At 40.6% G+C, this 24,856-nt stretch overlaps 1 protein-coding gene across 6 annotated transcripts in view; it reads right to left on the bottom strand.

Annotated features, from left to right (window-relative positions):
• Eip75B (Ecdysone-induced protein 75B) overlaps positions 1 to 24,856 on the bottom strand; it is a 124,562-nt gene that overhangs the window by 9,731 nt on the left and 89,975 nt on the right. For 4 of the 6 annotated variants that reach the window (XM_089468064.1, XM_089468063.1, XM_089468067.1 and 1 more), the window contains one exon: positions 10,173 to 10,317. In XM_089468064.1, the coding sequence (XP_089324190.1) occupies positions 10,173 to 10,317 (145 nt within the window). Of the gene's footprint in view, positions 1 to 1,025; positions 2,002 to 10,172; positions 10,318 to 10,682; positions 12,602 to 24,856 lie in introns of those variants that run through there. The other 2 variants (XM_089468065.1, XM_018008039.2) reach the window with 2 other exon arrangements.

Raw genomic sequence — 24,856 nt, 5'->3', positions numbered from 1 at the left:
TTTGTGCTGATTAGCAAACACATTTAGGCCTGTTATTTTTAGCCATTTGCTATTCATTTCTGGTAAAATAAATGCCTGGCCAACTTTTCAATGTCAATGCAATTTCTACAATTTCACTCAATTGCCACAAATAACTGGCACACTAAACAAAATCAGTAACAAAAGTGAAACAGCAACAGCAACAGCAACAGAAACATCAAAAGCAACAACAAACTAAATCCAAACTGGGTGCTTGGCAGATTTTTCACTACTTTTTCCAGCAGCCGAGAAATCGCTTGACTGACTGAATGACCCAGTTGGCAGGCAGCGAAATTCAGGTCAAACGAAATGGAAAATGAACGCAGCTGCGGCTGCGCGTAGAAATTAGAGCGAGCGAACAGCGAGCAGCGCGCACGCCTGCGCCAATAGCAAGAAACACGACGGCGACAGCGCAGCAGCAAAGCCTGCGCCAACTTTCGACGCTGCAAAGTTGGTCAAACATGAAGAGAGGCAATAACAACAACAACAACAGCAGCAGCAGCTTTCGTTGTTGCTTTTTAGAAAATAGCAAAAGTCGCACAAGTGGGCAGAGACGACTGCGTCGCAGCGTCGCTAAAGTTTCATTTCAAGTTTAAAGCTCTTCCGCGGCCGCACAAACCAAAAGCAACAACAACAATAATTATTGTGTGCGTTTAAAAACGAGGTCAACACTTCAATGGCGCTTAAAGAGTTAGTTGTTGTTTGACAGCAGCAGCAGCAGCATAAGAAACACAAAACAAACAAAATGTAAACAAAACGAAAAAGCAAATCAAAGTCAAATGTTTTTTTTTTTTTCTTTCTCTGGTTTGGGCATGCATTCCGTTGCTGCTCAAATCTGCATTTCGAAGTAAAAGCTTTGATTGGAAATTGAAAGCGAATTTGTGTCATGTTGCGGCGAAATGATTTCAAGTTGATTTTATTCGAATGTGAACAATATGAGTATGTGTGTATGTGTCTGTATGTGAGTTCGTGTGAATCTCTGTCATATTAGAGTTGGCTCAACTTACGCGCATTGTGATAGTTCACGTTGCCTTTGAGTATGCCTTTCAATATAGGAAGTTCTTCGCCCATTTTTGTGCGAGTGTGTGTGACTTTGTGTGTGTGAGAGTTATGTTTGGGTTTTTGCTTTTTGATGTGTTTTGGTTATTCTCACTAAGAGATATGAGATTCTCTGTTTGGCTGCACACTGGGGCGCATTTAATTTCTACTTGGAATATTCATTAAAATTTCCTTTTGCTTTCTTTTGGCACGCACAATTTTTGGTTAAGTATTTTCCCTTTTGTTTTGTTTTTGGGACAACAAATTTGTTGTTGAACTTTACTTTTCTTTTCGTTTCTTTTCTATTTCAGGTACTCCACAGGTAATTGCAAAAATATTTCTGTTTTCTTTTTTGTAAAATTTTCTTTAAATATTTGCACTAATTCTTTTTTAAACATATATTTAAATTAAATTTTTTTCTTTTTTGTATTTTTGCAGGAACTTTCTTTGCTTTTTTCAACTTTTTGTTATAATAATTTTTGGAATTTATCTTTTGCTGAGCTCTGCAGCAATTTTTGGGTATAACTTTTTGTTTTTATTTTAGTTGTATTTTTATTTTGATTTAGATTTTGGTTTTTATGTTTTACCGCGTAATCCAAATATGCGTTTCGGGTTCTGAGATTTGAGACAGGTCGACTTTTCTTCACATTAACAGAGGAATTAAATATATTTATATTTATATTTATTTGAATATATATTTATGTAAATATATATTTGAATTGATTTTGTTGCAATTGTCAAACACAAACACACTTAAAATGTTGATTGAGTGTAGTCTTATTGAAATATTTCGCTAACATGACAAAACTCGACAAGGTCTCGAACGCGACTAACTGTAAAAAGCAAAGCACGTTACGAATATACCCAAAGGTAGCTGCGAGACTGAGACCGAGACTGAGTCGAGCAACAACAGAAACAGAAACGGCAAAGGCAACTGACAAAAAAGCCGCCACCGTCGCGACAGCAGAGCCAACGGCCAGCACAGCACCAGCAAAGAGAGCAAAAGCGAGAGCGAACGCGAGCACGACTCAGAGAGCGAAAATACGCAAGAGCGAGCAAAGCTCACTGACTGAGCAATTGGCAGGGGCCAACAAACCAGAAAAGAAACAACAGAGACAGCAACAACAACAGCTTAACAACTACTGCAAGCGTCAATTGGTGATAAGCGAATTAGTCATAGAAGCAAATTTACATGGCAATAAAGAAATTTAGAGTAAACCCCAGCTAATTTATATTTAATACTTAATAATAAAAAAAAGACATCAGTATTCAACAATAATTAAATAATAATAAATCTACTTATTTTCATTTGTCATCGTTTCATTTCACAAGTTTAGCATTTTAATTAATTTAAGTCGCAGTTGGTTGCAAGTTCAAGCACTGATAAGCTTCGTGCGTTGATAAGCTCTGCCTCTGCCACAATCAAGCTCTGGCGAGCAGCGCTTTATCTTAATATCTAATGACAACGAAAGTTCAATGCTCGTGGCGCCAAAAAAAAAAAAAAAAAACAAAAAACAAATAACAAACCCAAGCATAGTTAAGAGCAAAACTTTTGCACGCGCTCTCTCCCTCTCTTTTCCGGATGTCTCTCTTATGGCGCATGCTCTTAAATGCACGGCGGAGCTTTTCAACACACCATGTTGAGTTTGCCAGCTAGTTAAGAGAGCGCAAAGCTTTGCAGAGAGCTTTTTGTGCAAAACATGCTAGTTTGGCGCCATGCAAGCGAGATCACGCATACGCCTAGTTGATGCAGTTTTGTGATGCATTTTTTTATACTCTCCTCATTCGCTTGACGAGCCGTTAAAAATGCATTATTTTTTTGTCATTAAACTCTTATTTTATATTTATGACTGGCCCCGTCTGGCAGCCCTCAGCTCTGCTTTTGAGGGCTGCGTGTGTGTGGGAGCGAGCGAGATGCACAACAGCAACAAAACATTGAGTCACGTAGCCGCGCAAGTTGTTGGTTCGCTGAACTAATTTAAATTTGAAACAAAATCAAATCTTTGTTTTATTGAGGTCACATGCGAGAAGTGACTCAGAGTCGTCAGTGATTATTCAAATTGAATGCAAACTAATGCGACGGAAGCGAACAGCTTCCAATGTGTCAAAGCATTTCGCACGTTATAAACCACTTGAGCAACAACAACAATGAGAACAATAAGAGGAAGAAGGAGTCATAAGTTAAACAACAAAAACAAAGAGCGACGCGACGGTCATTGAACTGAAGCCACAAAATGAGGCCAAAAAAACAAACAAACAATGACGACAACCGAAAGCCACACAAACAGGCAACAACAAAAGAAAAGAAACAAAATGTATATATAAAAAATTTAATAATATGAGCGAATCGAAGCGTCGCATGTTGTTGTTGTTGCTGTTGCTGTTGCCTGAACGTCATTGCCTCATTTCAGCCACGAAAGTAAAAGTGAAAGTTACTTTTTTCGGGGTAGAAATTTCGACGTGTTTTGTAGCAGCCAAAAGCGAAATTGAGCAACTTGTTCGTTTAGGCCTATCAAATCCGACGGGGGGACAGCTGAACAACAACCGAAATTGTGTAAGAGACACAAGCGACAGAAGAGACAGAAGAGACAAGAAAGCAAACTGGAATATGCCAGCAATACGTTGGGAATCGAATAAATATAAACAACATATAATATATATATTGATATGGGCAATAAGATACCTCAAACTGGGTGTATAGGTTTATGAGGATAGGGAAAAAAAATTAAAAATGTCTAAATTCATATTTCTTAGATGCGCTTCATATTTAAATATATTATTATTTAATATTCAAATGCAATTTGTATATATTGAAATACCATTTTTAAAGAACAAAAATTTTTATTAAGCTTGTTATTCAAATTTATTGTAATTTAATTCAATTCCAATTTTAATGAATTTAATTTTAAAGCAAATTACATTATTTGAGTTTCAAATTTAAATATTTTATTAAATATAATTTTATTATATTTTTTAAATTTTATATGTAATGTTTTTTTAATTTTTGTAATTTTGTTTAAAAAAAAAAAAAAACAGAAAAACTGTATATATATATTTCCATTTTATCAAAATCGCACAGTTTTAAGCTTTTCATAATCAACAAAAGCAGTTTACAGTTCCATAATTGTTCACACCATATATATGTATTTATGATCATATATAGTCACATACATATGTATATATTCGACAATTAAAAGCCAATTAACAACTCTGCAGCGAACGCAACCTAAAATTCACTTTCACTTGCTCTAAAAGACTCGAGAGTTTGGCTTCAACCTCAATTTCAAGCGCGACAGCCCCCAAGCTGTCCCCCCACTCCGCTGCCCCCCTCGCTATGCGGGTGCTTTCTCTAATGAAAAATTGAATAGCAATTGTTAGCATTGTTATTATCATTGTTATTACCATTGTTATTACCATTGTGATCGGCAGCCACTTCCCGTTTTACGCCGAGGCGCTAATTGCCGAGCCAAAGTTGAAGAGTTGAGGAGAAGCAACAACAAAAGAAATGTTGTTTATGTTTGCTTTTGATTCGCTTTTATGAGGCAAAACGCAAAGTTCAATGCACCAGAGGCGAAGAGTCGAGAAGCATGTGTGGCATGCGGCATGGAGGCATGGAGCAGGAGGCCTACATTCGGACTAGTTTGGGTGATTCACGGCTTTACGTAAAAATCAAATGAGCGACACAATTGTTGTTGTTGTTGTTGCGTAAGTTGTTTACAAAATGAGCCCAAAAGTAAAAGAGTGAAAGAGCGAAAGAGATGGCAATGTAATAAAAACAAAACACAAAAAAAACGAGCAACAACAAAATGAAGACAAAATAAATTTGTTGGCTGGCTTTCCTGAAACTTCCAGCGACAAAGAAAGCAAAGATCGGTGAAAGATTTACATATATGTACATACATATATACCTATATACATAAATACATGTTTTTAGTTAATTTTTTGGGTCAGGCAACTGCAAAGATGCTGCGAGGAGGTCACTAAAGCAGACAGCGAAGGCAACGCTCAATAACAAATCGCGTTCGATGGGGGAGACCCTGTGCCATATTACAAATAATAATTATAAAATAAAAAAAAAAGGTCAGGCACATAAATAAATGACATGCGCTCAACACACACACACACACACACACACACACACACACACACACACACACACACACACACACACACACATGTATATACACATATTTACATACATTCAAAAAAGTCAAACAAAAGAAGTGATTTTTCGTACTACGCGTCGGCTACGCAATGTGTGCTTGGCATCAATATTGAAAGGGTGGGGGTAGTAGTAAATCCTTTATTTGCGCACGCATCAAGGGAATTTCAGTTTTGTTTTCGCATTCATAATTATTTTCAAATAAAATGCGCGCCAAGGCAACTGCCAATTGCAAATTGCAATTGCAATTGCAGCTGCAGTTGCAATGCGAACGCCTCAGCTGTGCTGTGCTGCGCTGCGACTGAGGCGAATGACCGTGCCTGACCCAAATAAAAGTCGCTGCACTCGCGCCAACAAAGGCGACAAATGCCTCGCACTCGCTCGCTCACTCACACAGACGCACTCACTCATTCGCTCCGTAGCTGCAAAAACAAAAATTGCAGCATGAAAAAAAAGCGCAGCGCGCACTCAAAATGAGGCCGAGTGCAATGAACAGCATTCAGCGCGCACACACACACACACACAAACACAAACAGACGAGAGAGCGTAAAATTGAGAGCGCGAGAGCAAGCGACCAAGAGAGCGAGAGCCAGCTGAGCCTATGCAAATGCAGTGCTGCTGTTGCTGTTGCTGCGCTGCGCTGCTGCTGCAGTCGAACAAGTTGCGACGCTGATGTTGCAATGCGAAACCTTCGAGAAATTTTACAAGAGTCGTTGAACTCGCGCCATGTGTCGGTCGTTTAACTGTGCCCCAAAACGGCAGCGACGCCGGCGTCACAGCCATTGCAGCAATGTTGGCTGTGGCTCGGCTCGGCTCCACTTGAAGCTTGAAACTAGTTTGACGTCGACGTCGAGGCATTGAAAAAGCGAAAGTACATTTTTCTGCTGCCCGTCGCTAGCCGTATGTGTGTGTGTGTGTGTGTGTGTCCATGTGTGTGTGTGTGTGTGTGATGGCGCTCGTCTTGTTCGTGTTTGTGGCTGCTGTTCGTGTTTGTTCGTTCGTTTGTGCGCGAGGTAAATGAACCTTTTGAAGGTTCAACTTGCGTAGTAGGCGACGCCAACGTCGCTGTCGCCGTCGACGCCAGCGCTGGCTGGTGTAAAACAAGTTTGTTACGTTTCGTTCGCGCTGTCGCTGCTTTTGACGGCTTTGTTTTGTGCTCTTTCCTTTGCAATTTCACCGTTAAGCCAAACAAGAAATACGAAATTTGTAAGGCAGGTGAAGCGCGCACTGCTTTATGTAACACTGGCAGAGTGAGTGAAGGAGAGAGGGAAAGAGAGATGGAGATAGCAAACTTGTCGCAGCTCAATTTTGTTTCTTTTGCTGTTGATGATGCGTGTCACGCGTAAAAAAATGATTTCACTGATGACAAGAAACAAAAAAGTAAAGTCAATTGTATAATAAGCCAAGTGCTCGATCTGTTATGCATTAACTTTTCAATAGCGTAACGTTTGGCTAACCTTCCAGTCAGCCAGCCAGAGCTCACACACACACCTTAGAAACCCCCACAGCTAATTCACGTTACAATGCATTCAGCATTAGCATTGCATTGAGCTCACGAGGCTCGCCCACATGTATTTATTTGTATTTGTATTTGTATTGGTTGCAGTCACCAAACGACATTATCAACGACCTCATTATCATCATGAGCTAGTTGTACTTGAAGCTTTGACCCACGCCCAGTGTTTTAACGCCTACATAGTCAGCTCAATGCTACGAAACAATTCATTGCAGCACCTCACCACAGCCAGCTCAATGATATGAAACTACAGAAACTTCAATTCAATCCATTTGCAATTCGCCCCCCTGGGGCAAGACATTTTTATTGTCATATTGTTCATTTCGTGTGGTAGCCTCCAATATTATTTTAGTCAACACCTCGTCTGTGTGTGAGTGTGTGTGTAGCACTGGCATTTTAATGTATTTGTAATTGACCTGAATAAAGTTCAAAACACTCGCCGCAGCAGCAACGATGACGGCAAGGCGAAATCTACATGCAAGCTGTGTCTGTGTGCATGTGTGTGTGTGTCCATGTGTGTAGCCTCAAAAAATAATGATTGCGACAACAACAAAAACGTCACTGCTTGTACATGCGCTCACACACACACACATACACACATGCATTCGCTCATATGTAACTATAAAACACAACAACAAAGATCTAAAATAAATAAAGTTGTGCCTTCGATAATTGACAATTGTCTGATTAGTTTATTTTTCTTATTTTTCTGTTCATGTGTGCGCAACTACAAAGCTAATTGACAGCCATTGAACACACACACATACACATGCCTTTGGTCATATGCATATGTGTGTACATATGCATATGCATATGCATGCATGTATGCATATTCCACTCTAACTCATTCTAGTTCAAGAGAGCATTCAGCATAATCATAACTGTATCGTAGCAGCGCTCGCTCTTATGCTGAATCTTGAGCCTTTCAATTCGATTAGCCTCGCGCTGATTTGAGTTCATTTTAATTAAACGCCACATGCCTCATGTGTGTGTACTTCACATGAAAACTAATAAAATAAAGTGTTAAAAAAAAAATAAATAAAATGCAAAAAGCTGCAAATACATGTCTATGCCTGTTCCGCGACAACTACAAATTTCAACAATTCACAAAAAAAAAATAAAGCAAATGCAAAATGAGTGAAAAAAGCATGTTTACTATCAATCGTACTTGCACACAACACGTACGCACACACACACTCAGGCACCTTCACTGTTGCTGTTGCTGCTGCTGCTGCTGCTCCGTCGCTGCTTTGGGTGACCCAGTTTCGTCGGTCAATGAACTGAGCGCTGCTGTCGAGGCTGAATGTTTTTGTGGGGGAGCGAGAGAGAGCGAGAGTAAGAGAGGGCGCTCGCGGGCTGAGGCTGTCGCCTGGTTCGTGTTTGTTTGTTGCTTTTTTTCTGTGGGTATTTTTTTGAGGGGCGCTCTATCCACGGGAGAGTGTCTGTCTGTGGCTGTGTTTGGGTATGTGTGTGTGCGTGCGTGTGTGTGTGTGTGCGCTAAATTTCGGTTTCGTTTTCATTTTGACGGCGCGTCTTGCGTTTATTTTCGTATCTTTGCAATAGGCAAACGTAAACAAAATGGCGCCTAATAATATTACTACACACGAAAAAGAAATTATGAAAGCCGCAAAAGAAAGTGTTTCGAAATGGTCAAACGACCAAGTGAAAGTCTTGCATATTATGCACTCGCCGGCATAATGGAGATTCCAGAAATATACATAATCAACATAATATGATCAATTTCTAGGTCAGTTCGTGTTTTAACAAAAGTAACTGTAAATATTTCGACAACGGCCCCCATGTGTGTGTGTGTGTGTGTGTCAGTGTACAAATTTAATTTTCCTTGAAAGATAAGGCAAGCGAGGGCAGCGCTGTCGACGGCAACGCCAACGCCAGCGGCGACTGCGCGTAAATAGCACACGGTCATTTTTATTATAAACAATTCGAATTTTTGTTTTTGTTCGTTTGCTGTTGCCGAGTTTGAGTTCGCTGCTGTTTATTTTGATGGCGGTCGTATTTTAGTTTTAGTAGTTTTTTTCGTTTTTTTATTGCGATTTTTGGCATTAGTGCTGTGTAGAACTAGTTCAAGGATTTGCCAATTTCTAAATAGTAATTTAGTGAATGCCTTGGCGAGACAGTGATTAATTTGTTAATATGCATATTTTATAGCTAATTTACTCGTTTATCTAACGTTATGTAACTTTCGTTTATTTCATTTACCCAGCACGCGTCCCATCACAAAAAAAAGAGAGAAGAAACGAAAAGAAAACAAACTGTAATCCATCAATTACAGCATACACATGTTCAAGTAGCATTACAACAACAACAACAGCAGCTACTACAACATTATTATTAAGCACAGGCTGCGACTGCGTGCTGCCTACAAAACAGCCACAGCGACGACTTAACAGCTCTCTCGCTATCTCTTTCTCTGTCTATCCAACAGGCGCGCATGCAGCAGCATGAACCACTTTCGTTTTCGACAGCAACATGGCCGCCATGATAGAAAGAAGAGGAAGAAGAGCCCAAAAGTCAATGAACGTTGCGCGCTCGAGTAAGTTGTTGTTTTTGCTTCGCTCGTTTTGTATATTATTTTGTTTTCTGTTGTTTTTTTATTTATTTTTTTTATTTTTATATGCTTTCATAATCGATACGAACGTCGCAGCATTTCCTGTACAACTTTTCCGGGCTTGCTCTTAATTTAAACAAATTATTACAAAATTTAATAAAAAGCAAATGCTTGCAAGCGTAACAACATGAGGAATTGTGAAAGAGTGCAAGAGAAAGATTCAAATTGCCTGATGGAGAGAATGAGTGAGGTAGCGAGCGGGCGAGAGAAAGAGGGAGAGAGAGAGACATGCGTAGGCATGGCCTCGCTTGCCTTTATGAATTTAGGTTAAGTGCGTTCATTCAACTTTTAACATAATTTCGAAATGGCGCACAGTTGCTGTTGCCGCTGCTCCCATTTATCATGCGGGTGTTGGAAATTTGTTTAAACAAAATTTACATAAATGTAGTTTGCCTTTGTAAGCGAGTGTGTGTGTGTGTGTGAGTGTTTTGTTGCTTTTTTCAGGGCAGGCAGCTAACAACTTTTACTTTGCCGTGAAATCGCGCGCGCTATACAAATGTTGCAATACACATACATACATGCATACACACACACACACACCCAGCCAACCAACCAGCTGAAATTTCGTTCATGGCTGGTCAATGAACTCAATGATAGTCGTCGGCTGTCGTTCGTTAAGTTTCGTTGTGTGTTCGGTTTTTAGCCTCTAATGATTGTTGTTGCTGCTGCTATATTTTGTTTTTGTTTCTCTATTTTTATTGTATTTGAGCTTGACTCTCTGCAGTGAGTATTGAGTACGTGTTCGTGTGTGTGTCTGTGTGTGTGTAAGTGATTTAGGACTAGAGGAGTGTAAAAGCTTGTGTACTCACCATCACGGCTCATGCCAACGGCAATGCATTTTTTCAGGCGACAATATTGACAGCGATTGCGATTGATACGCAAAATGCTGCACTGCTGATTCTTGGTGCATGGGCGATATTGGATCTTTTGCTGTATCGAGCGACGGAAGAAGCCCTGGAATTAAATAAATTGAAAACAAAAAATCATTAATGATGAAAGAAGATTTATAAAATGAAATTAATTAAAAATTTATAATTTTATGATATGAAATTTTAAACAAGAAAAAATCTATAAAAATTTAAATTTCAAGTGACTTTCAAAAAAGAGTTATATAAATTTTAAATGGTATATGGTATAGATTTGTATATTAATTATAGCTATATATATTATATATACATATAATCAAATTGGTCATACTAGCTGCTCATATAAATCAAAATGGAAATCAGGTCAATGAAAGTTAATATATTATTCTAAATTCCATATCATCCCCTATTAAAACTAATGTCTATATCTAATTAGACTCATTTGCCACCTACATCAGCATTGGCATCCTCAATTGCTGTCGTCGCTTTGGCGGCAGCTATATTGCTGTTGCTGTTGTTGTTGTTGCTGCTGCTGTTACTTAAAGCTGTGTCCAGCTTTTCGTCAAACTTTTGACACAGATAGTTGAGCTGCGACGCCTCCAGGCGCTGATGATGCTGTTCGCACAGCTCATCATCACAGCCCGAGTCCTGGGCATCCATATCCTCGATCAGCTGCTTGTGTTGCTGCTGCAGCTCCTCGTCGCTGCTGCTGTTGCATGTGCAACAATTGCCAATGCCATTTGTCAGTGACTGCGTGCTCGAGTTGCTCAGCAGCGAGCAATTGCTGTCGGAGCTGTCGCGTCGCTGTTGCTGCTGCATCAACTGCTGTTGTTGCTGTTGCTGCTGTTGGTGTTGCTGCTGCTGTTGTTGTTGCTGCTGCTGCTGCTGATGAGTTTGTTGCATCAACAAATTGGCAATTTCTTTGTGTGTTTGCGCGGAGAAAGGACTATCACAATGCAGTTGATTGAGCTTGTTGCTGGTGGGTTTTGTTGCTGATGCTGCTGCTGCTGTTGCTGATGTTGCTGTTGCAGCTGCTGCTGTTGTTGCCGCAGCTAGTGTGGTTTGCTCCAATTCACGCTGCTTCAGTTCACGCGCATAGCGTATTTTCTTCCACGGGCATTGATATTGCTCATAGTCGACGGCAGCAACTGTTGCCGTTGGGCTATTGGCAACATTGGCCTTGGGCGGCAGTTCATCGTCGCTGTTTGCACAGTCCTCATCGATGCCCGATTCGCTGTCATTTTTGGCGCTAAGATCGGCGCATGGCTTTGGTGTTGCTGCTGTTACAGTTGCTGTTGCTTTTACTGTTGCTGTTGCAGCTGGCTGTTGCAGCAGCAATACAATTTGCTGCTGCTGCTGACTAATACTATTTGTTGTGGTTGCTGTTGCTGTTGTCTGGTTGGTGGTTGTCTTTACTAGTGTTGCAGGTGTTTGTTGTTGCTGTTGTTGTTGTTGTTGTATTTGCTCTTCGTTTTTCAGTCTTTTGCGTTGCTGTTGCAGTTGTTGTTGCTGTTGTTGCAGGTAAACAATTTGTCTGGGCTGCGGCTGCTGCTGCTGCTGTTGTTGTTGTTGTTGTTGCTTGCTCAGCGGCCCTGATTCAAGCAGCTTGACCAGCGCCGAGTGCTGCTGCTTCAGCTGGCTTTTGATTTGTTGCTGCTGTTGCTGCTGCTGCGGTTGATGTTGCTGCGGTGCACTGACAATGTGCACATTGCTGTTGCCGGCTGTCAGCAACACAATTGTTGTGCCGTGTTGCTGCTGCTGTTGTGGCAACTGTTGCAGCTGCTGCTGCAGTTGCTGCTGCTGATGCTGTTGCTGCTGCTGCTGTTGTTCCATTGCACAAACCATTTTTTATTAAAATTTAAACTTTTTGGTACCACAATGACACTTGAACTTCTCTCTCTCTCTCTCTAGCTCTTTAGCTCTCTCCTTCGATCTAGACTGCTGTTGATTTTGCTCTACAATTTGCTAATAAGGAACATTGCGTTTGCTTTCGCGTTTTGCTTTGATTTCAATTTGAAACTCAATTTTCATTCACTACACCAACGATTTGAGCGCCAAAAACTTTTGATAGCGCTTTTCGGAAGTCTTGATGATCTCTCTCTCTCTCTTTCTCTTTCTCTCGCTCTCTCTGGCTTGATCTCTTTGTATTCGGTTTCACAGCACTGGCACCAATAAAAATAATAATGATACTATATGATTGGATATATGATTATTAAAACTATTTGTAACGTTGTTCTAGTTGCTCTTATTTTGCCGTTTTATTTAGTTTTCAGTTTATCTTCATCTTTCTATTTAGTTTATTCTCTTTCGCGCGCTTTTCATGCTCTGCACAACCGCTGCTAACGACGAGCAATTTGCGAATGAAAGCAGCGCCAGCAGCGCCAACAACTCATGCCTGTTCGCTGTGCTTCGGCTCCAACTTCGGCAAGCGACGAATCGTTAGTGCATGCTCTCGGCTCGTTTGCTCTCTCGCTTACTAGCTGCGCTGCCGCTGCTACTGCTGCTGCTGCTGCTGCTGCCAACCTCGCGCCACATATTGTTTTTGTTTTTGTGCACTAACTGAGGACATTCACTCCAACGTCGACGTCGACGCGAGCTGCTAACAATAGACGCCACTGGCGCTGGCGCTGCTGCTGTTGTTGCTGCTGCTGCTGCTGCTGCTGCTGCTGTTGCTGCTGTTGGTGGGGGCGCTTTTTGTTGCTTGTTTTTTGTATTGTAAACAATTCTTGGAACACCTACGCGACGCAGATTTTGTAGGTAGCTTCTGCTACTGCCACCTGACTGATCAGCTTTGTTTGATAACAGCAGCAACAACAATGCCAACACACAAACACACACATGCACACATCCATATGAGCTTAGAACATTTGTTGTTGTGCGCGTCTGTGTGTGCTTATTTTGAAACATGAGTGACAAATAAGATTAATTGATATTGAGTGGGCGGGGCATATTGATATGGGGGCGGAAACAGCGCTATCAACCAATATGACAGGCATAAGAGGATCGCAGATCTGGAACGGCTCTCAAACTATTTTCGGGTAGGTAGATTTAAAAAAAAAAAATAGTTCTAGGGAAGTTTCCAGAAACTGTGAAGTGTGTGTGTGTGTCAGTGTAGGGGGGATTATAATTGCCCAACTCGTAGCTATTAATCATATGGCTTTAGTGACATACACACTGAAAAGTGTTGCCCCAATTATGGGCAAGAGAGAATACTTGATTACTTAACACTCCAGCGCTGTCCCGAAATGCACTCTATTCATTTCATGAACTACTAAATTAAACGCCTCGTTATTAATAATATTAAATAATATTTTGGCGGCGCGCTCTTTCTTTCTTTCTTTCTTATGTGTTTTTTTGTTATTTATTTCATTTCTTTTTTTGAGGCCACAGAAAACGTAAGAGACGACACACACACAATAGCAACGACACATGCTGGAAGGCTACGTAACCAAAAAGCCCCGAACGCCGCGACGTCGACGACGACGTCAACATAATACGACGACGTCAGCAGAGGTTGGCTGACTGGCAGTTCAGTTCAACGAACCCCGCCATTGTCGTGACCCACTTTTCGGTCAAATACCTCCAAATGTGGAGCTGCTCAGCGCTGAACGAATGAGCGAACGACCGAATAGCCGAATGGCCACACGAGCTATCGAGCAACCGACCGAGTGAGCGAGCGACCGACCGAGCGAGCAGACGAACAAATTGACTCTTCGTTCGTGCATTGCTGCTCTCAATTGCTCAGCGCTCGCTCGCTCAGTGCATTCGCATGCAAATTTGTTGTTGTCGATGGTCGTCGCTGCTGCAGCTACTGCTGCTGCACTCTGCAAGCCATTGCTTTAACTTTTTGGTTTAGAGTTCATTTGAGCTGGCGGTCGGTCAACGACACAGAAACCTCAGGCGGACGACGGCATGTTTGTGGGCTTGGCCTCAAAGGGGCGGGCCAGCAGGGGCTGGGGCAACAGCCATTGCAATACGGCGACTCTATGGCTAAAATGCGTTCAAGGAAATCTTTGGCAATGCAGCATATTCGAGCGGTTTGGGATAGGCCCGGAAAATTGCATCAGCTAGCATTTGGCGATACATGCTCAAGCTGCAGTCCGTAGTCGCAGCATTATATAATTAACAACAATAAATTCAAAGCAATTAAGCAAAAAGAAAAGCCAAAACATAGCTCAAGCCACGCTCGAGCTGTGAGCGCGAGTTCATTGCACTCAGCAGCGACAATTTGCACTCATTTCAATGCCTCACGGCCCCCGCAAATGAACTGCGGGCAGAGCAGAGTCGGGCTTACGTTTTGCACGCAGCGAAGAACCGAAGAACTTTCGGGAACAGCTGTGCCCGTTTCAGCCGCTCTCTCGTTCCCGCTCTCACTGTTTATGTGTGTGAGTTTGTGTGTTGGTCTATCACCTGAACGACGAGCTTGCAATGCGGCGCTCTCTCGCTTTTGCTCTCTTGGTCTGGCTGCCAAATGTGAATGAACTCTGCTGGCAGCTGCAATGCGAATAACAAGTTTCAAAGGAAAGTGAGAGCATTTCACGTTACACACACATTCGTCTAGCTGCCACTGTATGTGTGTGTGTGTATGTTAGTGTATGTTAGGCAATGAGCGCTTAAGCAGTGAAGCGTTTTCCCCCTTTAGCATGATGATGATTCGACATCGTCATTGTCCGAACCATAGGCAATATGGCAAGCATTATAATTCACTATTTGTTTAATTGTTTTATTTGTCTGTTTTTTTGCCTTACGATCAATCGCAGCTCTTTTTAAATATACATCGAAAAGTCATGAATGAATAGTTCCCTATATCTATAGACTACCTGTTGCCGTTGCTGGCTGTGAACGATTGATCAGTGGGCCACAACTGACCACTTGACCCGCATCCAACATGGGCTGCTACTTGAAACTCACTTTACGGGCTACTGTAAGATCGGATCTTGACATCAATAGAAGAAACACAGAGAATTTAGTTAACTCAAGAGCATTGGAATTAATAAACGATCTTCATGTGCCAACAGGATCTGCTGTTGTTCATTTCACATTCATTCCATATTCATTTCATTTGAAATTTATTTCATTATCATTTCTTCTATCTCTCTCTCTCTCTTAAGCTTCAGGATCCGTTGCTGTTCATTCCCTATTCATTCCATATTCATTTTACATAAATTTCTAATCTCTTCTTTCTGTCTCTGTCATTCGTTCAGCCTAGTACACCCTCGCTGAGCTTTGATTGTACGCTCTCCTAAGCCTCACTCAATCATAACTGTCTTTTTTCGAATTCTCTTTTGGGCTCGTCCCATGCGTAAGCAATTAGCACGTGCCTAACCGCCCCAGCTGCCCATCCTATCCGGAACTTTATGGCGCTTTACTGTTCAGTCGACGACGTTCGTCATGTTCTGCGGCTTGGTTAGAATTTGGAATTGGTAATTGGTAAAACCATTGCTTACCTTTGGCTCATATTTCATGGCCCATTGCTGGGACCCGGTCGAGTCATTAGGCCAGCAATTAGTTGACGAAAATATTGTACTATGTACAATAAATAAATGATGTTCAAATTACGAGTCGAATCGAGTCGAGCAGCGCCTGCTGCTGGCGCATTTTTGGGTCAAAGTTCAATGCCCTGTGCGCGCATACCTCGCAAGGATATTTTCCGTTAGCAGTGAGAGGCACTCGCTCTCGGCCTCCCCCTCCTCCCCGTCGCTTCAACACTCGTAGACGTAGTAAAAAGGAACACGAGGTCAACCGCACGTACGCAACGCAAGCAGCTAGGCAGCCAGCCAGCCAGCCAGCCAGGCAGAAACGAGAGCGGAAGGGGTAGCCACATGACTTCCCCACCCACCCACAAAGTGTTTCCCTTTGGCCTCGCGCCTATTGACGTCACTTTTGCAGTCGCTGCGCTGCGCTGCGTTCTGTTGTGTTGTGCTGCGCTGCGCTGACGCTGAGTTCGTTCAACTCGTTGCCTCATGGTCGCCTGCACTCGAGTAGTTGTTGTGGTTGGACTAAGGGTTGGGGTTGGGGTTGCAGCTTGGGGCTTGAGGGTTGGCACAGGAAATGCCATTATGAAAAGGCAATGTGAAATCAACCGATTTGACATTAATCACCTACCCGTGCTCAATAGTTAATCAATATATTAGTAATTGGGGACAATAATGTATAACTTATTTACTTTACCCAAAGCCGAAAGCTTTGATCTGACCGATGAACTTTAGCATACTATATTATTATATTAGCCCCATAATTAGTGGACTTATCAGCGAGATTCCACGAAACGAAAATGACAAATTTTAAGCATAATGCTGAAGCATAAAAAAGAGAAAAACAATAAAACATATTGAACTCTGTTTTGGGCCGAGCGGAAATACCTTTCACATTTCTCACCAGCAAAGCGCTGCGAAGGGCAACCAAAAACGAATAAGAAGAAACAAATGTAGAAAAGAGACAAATTATCCTGCCAGGGACAGCATCTGAGCGCCCAAAATACACCACAGTCAAAGCAACAACAACAACAACAACAGCAAGAACAGCAAGACCCAAGGAGACCAACGATTGAGGACATTGCACCGCAATAACCTTAAAGAAACAGCACAGGCTGAATCACAGTCAGAGACAGCAAAAGCAACAGCAACAAAAGCAGAGAGCAACAGAACCAAAGAGAGAGGAGAGTCACACAGTCACACTCACTTACTCTCTCTCGTTCTCTCTCTCTTTCGCTCTGCCGCTGCTGCTGACTTGGCGCGCAGCAAACAGTGCTTGCTCCAAAGAACATTTGATTTTTGTTTTTGCATAAGCAGTGGAACGGGGTGAAACGAAACGAGCTGTGTGCGCGCCTAGGCATAGAACATTCGAGCAAGCGAGCAACGGGTGAACGGGCAAGCGGACAGGCGGGCAAGCGGGCAAACGGGCGAGGCGAGTGCTGAGCATTCACAGTTAGAAAGCTCCAGTTAGGCTGTGCGATTTGTAGTGGGCAGAGGAAATGACCTCAGGAAGGAAATGCAATGCATTTAATTGGCCAAATGTGTGTGCGAGTGTGTGTGTGTGAGTGTGTGAGGGAGTGGATAAAGGTAACTAAGCAGGTATATTTATATGTGCATATATATATTTATTTATTTTATTTACATATTTTATAAATATTTTTTAAAGATTTTTTTATTGAAATATAAGTTTTTAGATATACATATACATATGTATATACCTATGCCTATTTTCAAAGACAAATCTATGTTAAGTAAGCTCAGCTCTGATGAGCTCCAACAACTTTACATTTTGAGTGCCTGCTCGAGCCTTGAGTGCTCCAATCAAATGAAATTGTCCTTTAACCAGTCCAATGAACTCAAAGCATGCCGAGCAGCAAAATTGTCAGCCAGTTGTTGGCGGTGGTGGGGCAGCGGAAGGGGTGGGGCGCTAGGGGTTGGATCGTTCGGAATTTTCTTTTAGTCGAGCAGCTAAAAATTGGCGCGCGCGCTCGCGTCGCTGGCAAATGGAAGACACCTGTGTGCCCTGTCAAACAATGAAGCAGAAAGTGCCACCCGGCAACCTCCGCCCACCGCCCACCGCCCACCGACTACTGCCTCAGCCAAGCATTTCACTTTTGCTGCTGTTGCTTCCAACGAGCTGTGTATGGGTGTGTTGTGTAGGTGTGTGCGTGGGGGGTTGCGTTTGCACAGGGGTGGGTTGCACAGACATTGCTTTGACCCACATAGCGTGCGTTGAACTTTTGCTGCGGCCGGATGAGCGAACGGTGAAAGAGGCGAACAGGAGGCGGCGAAGTAGGAGGAGAGAGCGAGAGGTCTATGCTAAACATTGGGCATGGAACGCCAGCAAACGTTTTAGGGGTTACGCTCAATTGTGCTTGCGTGCGTGTATGTGTGTGTGTGTGGGGAACGAAAGTGTTTGGACAGCCGCTAGGTGGCGCTGCAGCAGCAGCAGCATTAACCTTAAAAATTGCTGACTGGCTGCTGCTGCTGCGGCTGCTGCTGTTGCGACTGCCCGGTCATGTGACGCTGTGCTCTGCGCAGCTGGAGCAATGACCGCAGCTCGACAAAGTTGAAGGATAAACGAAGCGAAATGCAATTTGCAATCAGGCAGGAGGCGGCCATGGGGCGTTGGAGCTTTGGCTAGATAATTTCAGTTGTGGTTTTGCACAGCGCCGCCTGCTCAATTATATGGCGACTCATAATTAAGAGCCTGACCCCCAGGCCGGGCCAAGCGACTGCCTTCTGCCTGGCTAACCACATTTCAATCACATTTCATGCGCCATGTGTGCTCCACTTATTTCTATCTATACATACATAAGTATAATAATATATATATAGTCGGTATATACATATATATTCATAATTTTATCTACTTGCTCTCCATCGCCTGTGCGTAATTTGTGCTAGTTTTTTGTACTTTTTCTTTTTGTTTATATTTTATCTATCTATCTATTTATTTATTATTATTATTATTACTTTTTTTTTTTTGCTTTTTGTTTTCGGTTTAGCTGCCCATGCAAGTTCATCGAACTCCACGCAATTATTTTGCGATTATCTTATTTCAATAGTTGTGTCTGTGCTCTGCCGACCTCAGTGGGCCCAAAAAAAACAAGAACCAGCTAAAACCGCCAAGCGAACGTAATGTAAGCTGCAAGTGGCACTACAGATACTCTAACAATAGCTACAAGTTGATGGAAATTCAGCAAATTCAGCTTCTAGCTAGTTTTGGGCTATATGTCTAGCTGTTTAGCTGGATATGATATATTCTATAGCTATAAACTAAAGCTAAACTTTAGCTGTTTACAAGTCGCTCTTCTAGCTCTTCTTTACCTTGATTACCTAGCAATTATGCTATAGCTAAAAGAGATGCTAGCTGTTTTTGTTGCTATAGCTAAAAGAGACGCTAGCTGGTTTTAAGCTACTTTTCTAGCTCTTTAGCTAGATGTTAGAATATAATCTTAAGCTTTAAGTGAAGCTGCTCTCTAGCGGATCTATTGTGGCTACTCGTCTGGCTATTTATTTCATTCTAAGAATTTATTCCATAGCTATATTCCAAGTAAGTAAAGTAAGTAAAGCTTTTATCTAGCTGTTTTTTATACACTCGTCTAGCTGTTTAGTTAGATTTAATAATGTATTTTATAGCCAAGTACTAGATAAATGCTAGTATTCTGGCTATTTTTAAGCTAAATGTCAAGCTCTTTAGCTAGCCTTTCCTAGCTTTAACTTTAGCTTTAGAGTTAACTTTTCTCTAGCTAAATACTAGATTAATAATCTCATAATCTATTTTCAAGCCACTTGTCTAGCTCTTTTGCTAACTTTTCCTAGCTTTAGCTTTAGCTTTGCGGTTAGCTTTTCTCTAGCTTTTTTTTAGCCACATGTCTAGCTAAATCCTAGATTGATGCTACTATTCTGGCTATTTTGTCCAGCTCTTTAGCTTTTTCAGCTGCTCTGGCTCACATTTGAGCCAGTCCTAAGTTACTTTATCCATTTAATATCACTCGGCCAAGCAAATCAGTTTAGCTAGTGGGAATACCCTTACCGAGGAACGTTAAACAAAAACCTGACAACTGGCGCCTGTTTGTTATTTGTTATTTGTTGTTGGAGCACAATTATGAGCCATTATGTGCTGATTGTTATTTGGGCACGGTTGTCCAAATAAACAGAATACACACACATATGTGTGTGTGCCTGTGGGTGTGTGTGTGTGTGTTTAGTTGAAACAGAATCTAATCCATGTTGGGCCATTGGCGTCACGGCTTGACGCAAATGCTATTAAAAACAGTTGGGGCAAACAGAGAGAAACTTGTTTCCACCAGAGACGAAAAATGCTGCAAATGTTGGCTTATACTACTACAACAACAACAACAACATGCAAAAGACAGAGGCAAGGTCTTTTGCGTGCAAATCCAGCCAACTACCAACAAAATCTAACTGCAGTTCTGCGCAGGTCGTTGCCATTTGACAAGCCAACACAGAGAGAGAGAGAGAGAGAGAGAGAGAGAGAGAAAGTCATAGAGCGAGCGAGCGAGAGAGCAGGTGATGAAGGCAGAGAGTGCAGTGAACTTTTACGGCCCGGATTCGAACCCCGATTTCGATGGCTCTGCTCACCCACCATTAATGCAATTCGAATCGTTTGTTGTTGTTGGCTTTTCCATTTTTGGTCAGTTGGAACTCTTAATGACGCCCCGGCTGACATAAGAGTCAAATAAAACAAAAACTAACAAATAAAGAGACGGAGAGAGAAAAAGAACTGTCATATAAATTGTTGGCGTTTCGTCGTCGCTGCTTTTAATGACTCACACAGCAAATCATTTTAGCCACGCCCCTCGCCGGCCATGACGCCCCCCCGTGCGCCTTTGAGTCGTCGTCTACAAAGGCGGCTCACGTGCCAGCGGGCAATGTCTCTATATATGGGCGTTTATTATAGATACCCTGTAAATAACTACGGGTTAACTCAGTGTTGGCAAATGGATTTGATAACTAACGGCATATATGGACAGATAAGAGCTGCTATATATATAACTGTATCTTTGCTCTATACCTATGCATTTTTAGCTAAGGCTAAGTTAAGAATTATCTTAAAGTATTAAAGTATTAAACAAGTATTGACTTGCATATTCCAAAAATTGAAAAAACACCTAAATTTATTTATTGCCTATACAAATTATAATAAAAAGTAATAATATACAAAAATAAATGTTGTAAAATTAAAAAGGTTCTTAAAAATAAAGAAAAATGTTAAATAAATATTAAATAAAAACAATTATAAAAGATTAAAAAAAAACCTTTTCAATATTAAAAAATATATCCAACAAAAAAAATTAAAATAAAATAAAATAAAATAAAAAATAAAAACTATAATATAAAAATATATATTTGTAATATTCAAGAATCAGGAATTAAAATAAAAAAATAAAAAATAATAATAATAATAATAATAATATTAATAATTAAAGAATATTACTTTTTATTTAATAAATATATTTTTGATTTTATTTTTTTATTTTCTTATAATTTTTCCGCTTTATAATTTATAATTAATTAATTATTATTTTATTTTTATTATTACTATTTATTATTTTATATTTATTTAATAATTTTTTAAATTTATTTATTTACTTATTTTTTTATTATTATTTTATAAATTAGCTGTTTTAACTTTGTAGTTGCTGAGTATAAAAATTCAGTTAGGAATTTCTTCAATCAGCCTTTTATTCATTGCAAGCTAGGGTATTTCTGGTGCCAGCAAATCGCAACGACAAACTCTTTCAATTTATTTAATTTTGTACATATGTATATTGTTGTTGTTTTTATTTTTGTTAAATTTGATTTGTCGAGTCGGCTCGAAACGCATGAGATCTCACTCCTTGGGTAGGTGGGCGACCCACGGACGGCGACGACGGCGACGGCGACGGCGACAGCCATTTTCACTAAATGGGGCTGCAGCTGCGTTTGCAGTTTGTTCAATTATGCAACAGTTGCTGCAGCAGTGGCAGTTGCAGTTGCAGTTGCATATGCACTCGCATTTTTGTTGCATTATGACGCTCGCTTTTTACTTTATTTATGACAAAACTGGCGGCAAATTATTTTCAATATTGAGTCATCAAGCGGACCATAAGAAAAATGCCAATTCAACGAATACAATAACTTGCAGAGGCTGTCAAGCGTTAGGGGGCGTGGCAGTAATGACTAAGACAAAGAATAGCTTAGCGAGGCTGGAGATCAAGCGAAGTTCTAGAAAAAGGCGCAAGCTTTGGGATTTACATTGAATTGATTAGAAATTTTTTTTTTTTTTCGTAAATTTTTTCTTTACGAAGCTCTACAAATAATGAGAGAGAGAGAGAGAGAGAGAGAGAGAGAGAGAGATAAAGAGGACTGACTCTCCTTCCATAGTCCATTTCCTGAATTTCTGTTTACGAATGTCTAGAAATATCTAAACAAGTGATAGAGATAGATATAGCAAGCGAGACTGTCTCTCCTACTCTCTCAAACTTATTTACCAACTTCTACAATATTCCAAACAATGTCAAAACTTACTTAAAAAATAACTTACTTAAAAAATAGAATATTCATATATTATTATGTAGATAAATCTATTCACAATCTTAAGTCTCTGCTCTTCACAGTTTCGATCTCATCTGAAATTGGTTAGCTTATCTTCTATATTTTGGATACCTCTACTTCTGTCCAGTTATATTGCATCAACTAGTTATGTCTCTTTGCCTCTGCCACCTCTCCTCGCAACGTTCCTCTCTCAAATTTTGGCTGCCTTTTCAGTAGATTCAGCTTGAGCTCTTGTTGCATGTTCGCCTTGTGGCAGCAAAAGTGTGTTAAGTGTGTTTAATGTCTTTTTATATAAGTGTATTTATTTCTTTTATTTATTTTAATTTTATATCTTTTGCATGTAGTTGCCCCACAGCCCCACATCCCGGCCCACCTTAATGCACACACGCATCGAGCGGCAGTGTTGCACAATCTGCAAATGTTTATAAACTTGCGAGTCTTTATCAAAATGTTGACAGCGCCGCAGCCGCAGCAGCAGCAGCCGCAGTCGTAGCCGACGTCGATGTCTAATAATAATTTATTTTATTAATTTGAAAATCACATTTTGCTCGACAAGAGCAGCGAGAAAATTGCATAGCAAATGTTGTTGTTGCAGTTATTGTTGTTGCTGTTGCAGTTGTTGTTGTTGCTGTGCCTCATGCAAAGTGAGGTCGCTGCCGTTCAATAACCTCGAGCGCAGCTACGCAATTGCAGCAGCAGCAGCGGCAGCAGCAGCGCCAGCTACGTTGGCGCATAGCAACAACAACAGCAACAAGCACAGTGACTGCAACAACTATGCCACACTCGAGTGTCATGTCATGTAAGTATGCGTATGCGTATGCCTGTGCGTATGTGTGTGTGCGTGTGAGGCACTTGGCAACGCTGCCGTCGCTTCGCACTAATCGTCTCGGTACGTTCAACCACCCACCCACCCGCCGCTCGCCCTCTCTTTCACACACGCTTGCCCGGCTATTTGTTTGCTTGGTAATTGGGCAGCGCTGCTGCTGGGGCAAGGGTTTCGGGCTGGGCCCACGGCCCACGGCAGCGTAACGCATTCTAATGCAATAACTTACTCAGAATTGAATGAGTCTCTACACATATACATACATACATATGTATATAAATAGTTATAAAAGCCACACATACCTGTAACGAAATGAATAAAGAACAACTAATTAGTTCAAGTCAAATGTGTGTATCAAAAGTAGTTAAGACTAAACAGTTAGGGAAAGGAACTTAAGAGCAGTTGAGGCTACTTAGATTAACTAAAGTAGTTCTCTTGCACACTTAGATTAGAGCAAGACTTATTTTAGTGCAACAGATTCGCTCGTAAACAGTCTATTTATAATTATGTATGATTATAAATATAATGCATACACCATATAGCACCATATGGCTGATATCTGAAGACTTGCAAATGCAATCTTGTGCTTTAAATAGTAATGTGAACAATTCTACTACGAGCATGAATCAGTGGAGTATCATAAAAATGCCTAGCCATAAGAGAATTGAGTGCGGATCATAAAGAAGAATTTTATAAAATTAAAAATGTTTAAAAGTGAGCAGCGTTAAGTAAACTGTCGAAAAATATCTATAAAAATATAGAAAGCTCCTAAAAATATATTTATTTAAATTAAATAAATTGTCTTGAAAATAAACGTGAGCTAAAACATTATCAAACTTCAAAATATGTAATTAAAATAAAATAAATTAAAAAAATAAAATAAAATTTAATTTAAAATAAAATAAATAAAAATTGAATTTAATTTAAAATAAAATAAATAAGAATTGAATTTAATTTAAAATAAAATAATATATAAATTTCAAGCTACAAAAATTAAAAAATAATTTAATATAATTCGAAATAAAATGAATAACAATTTAATTTAATTCAAAAGGCAAAACACAATTTAATATAGTTAATTAAAAATAATTCCACATTAAATTAACGAACTATAAAAATATATTTCTATATGATTTCTTAATTGAAATAGGTAAAAAATAAAATCAAGTTCTATAAAGAAAACCTCATAAAGTGTGATTTTACCCATAGCCCAGACAAACCTCAATAAAATCTCCTCATAATATCTAGACTCAAATAACCATCAAATACCATAAAGTTCTTGAGTTCTTCCCATTTCTCCTTTTCACAGACTTCTAAATAGACGCATTTAACCCACATAGTTTAGTCGACAGATTCTTGTAGCTGATATATAGCATTGCCACAGATATAGGTGACTGCACTCGGCGAGCCAATCAAACCCTACAAATCGAATTCGAAGCTTGTCACACTCAACTCAGCTATCAAATAGAGACATCAGCGAGCCTAACGAGGCCCATCAAATCATAACTGGGAGCCTTCAAATCACTTCAAATAACTTCAGTTGCGACACTTGACTTGCACCTGCTGCCGTTGTTGTTGCTGTTGTTATTGTTGTTGTTGATGTTGGTGCTTCCGCCTGTGCAACAATCCATTTTCTTGTTGCAGCCATTTTGATTCCCATACCCGAACCGTTTTTGGGGCCAGGCCCAAGCAATTAAAGCGAATCAAAACACAGCACTCTTCCTCTTCCACATGTTGGGCAGCGCAGAGTCGCTGCAGTCGCCGTC

Source organism: Drosophila arizonae, chromosome 4 (assembly GCF_054131065.1).
Source record: "Drosophila arizonae isolate 15081-1271.41 chromosome 4, UAZ_ARI_1.0, whole genome shotgun sequence".
Classification (NCBI taxonomy): domain Eukaryota; kingdom Metazoa; phylum Arthropoda; class Insecta; order Diptera; family Drosophilidae; genus Drosophila; species Drosophila arizonae.
This window is presented reverse-complemented; position numbering and strand designations above follow the sequence as displayed.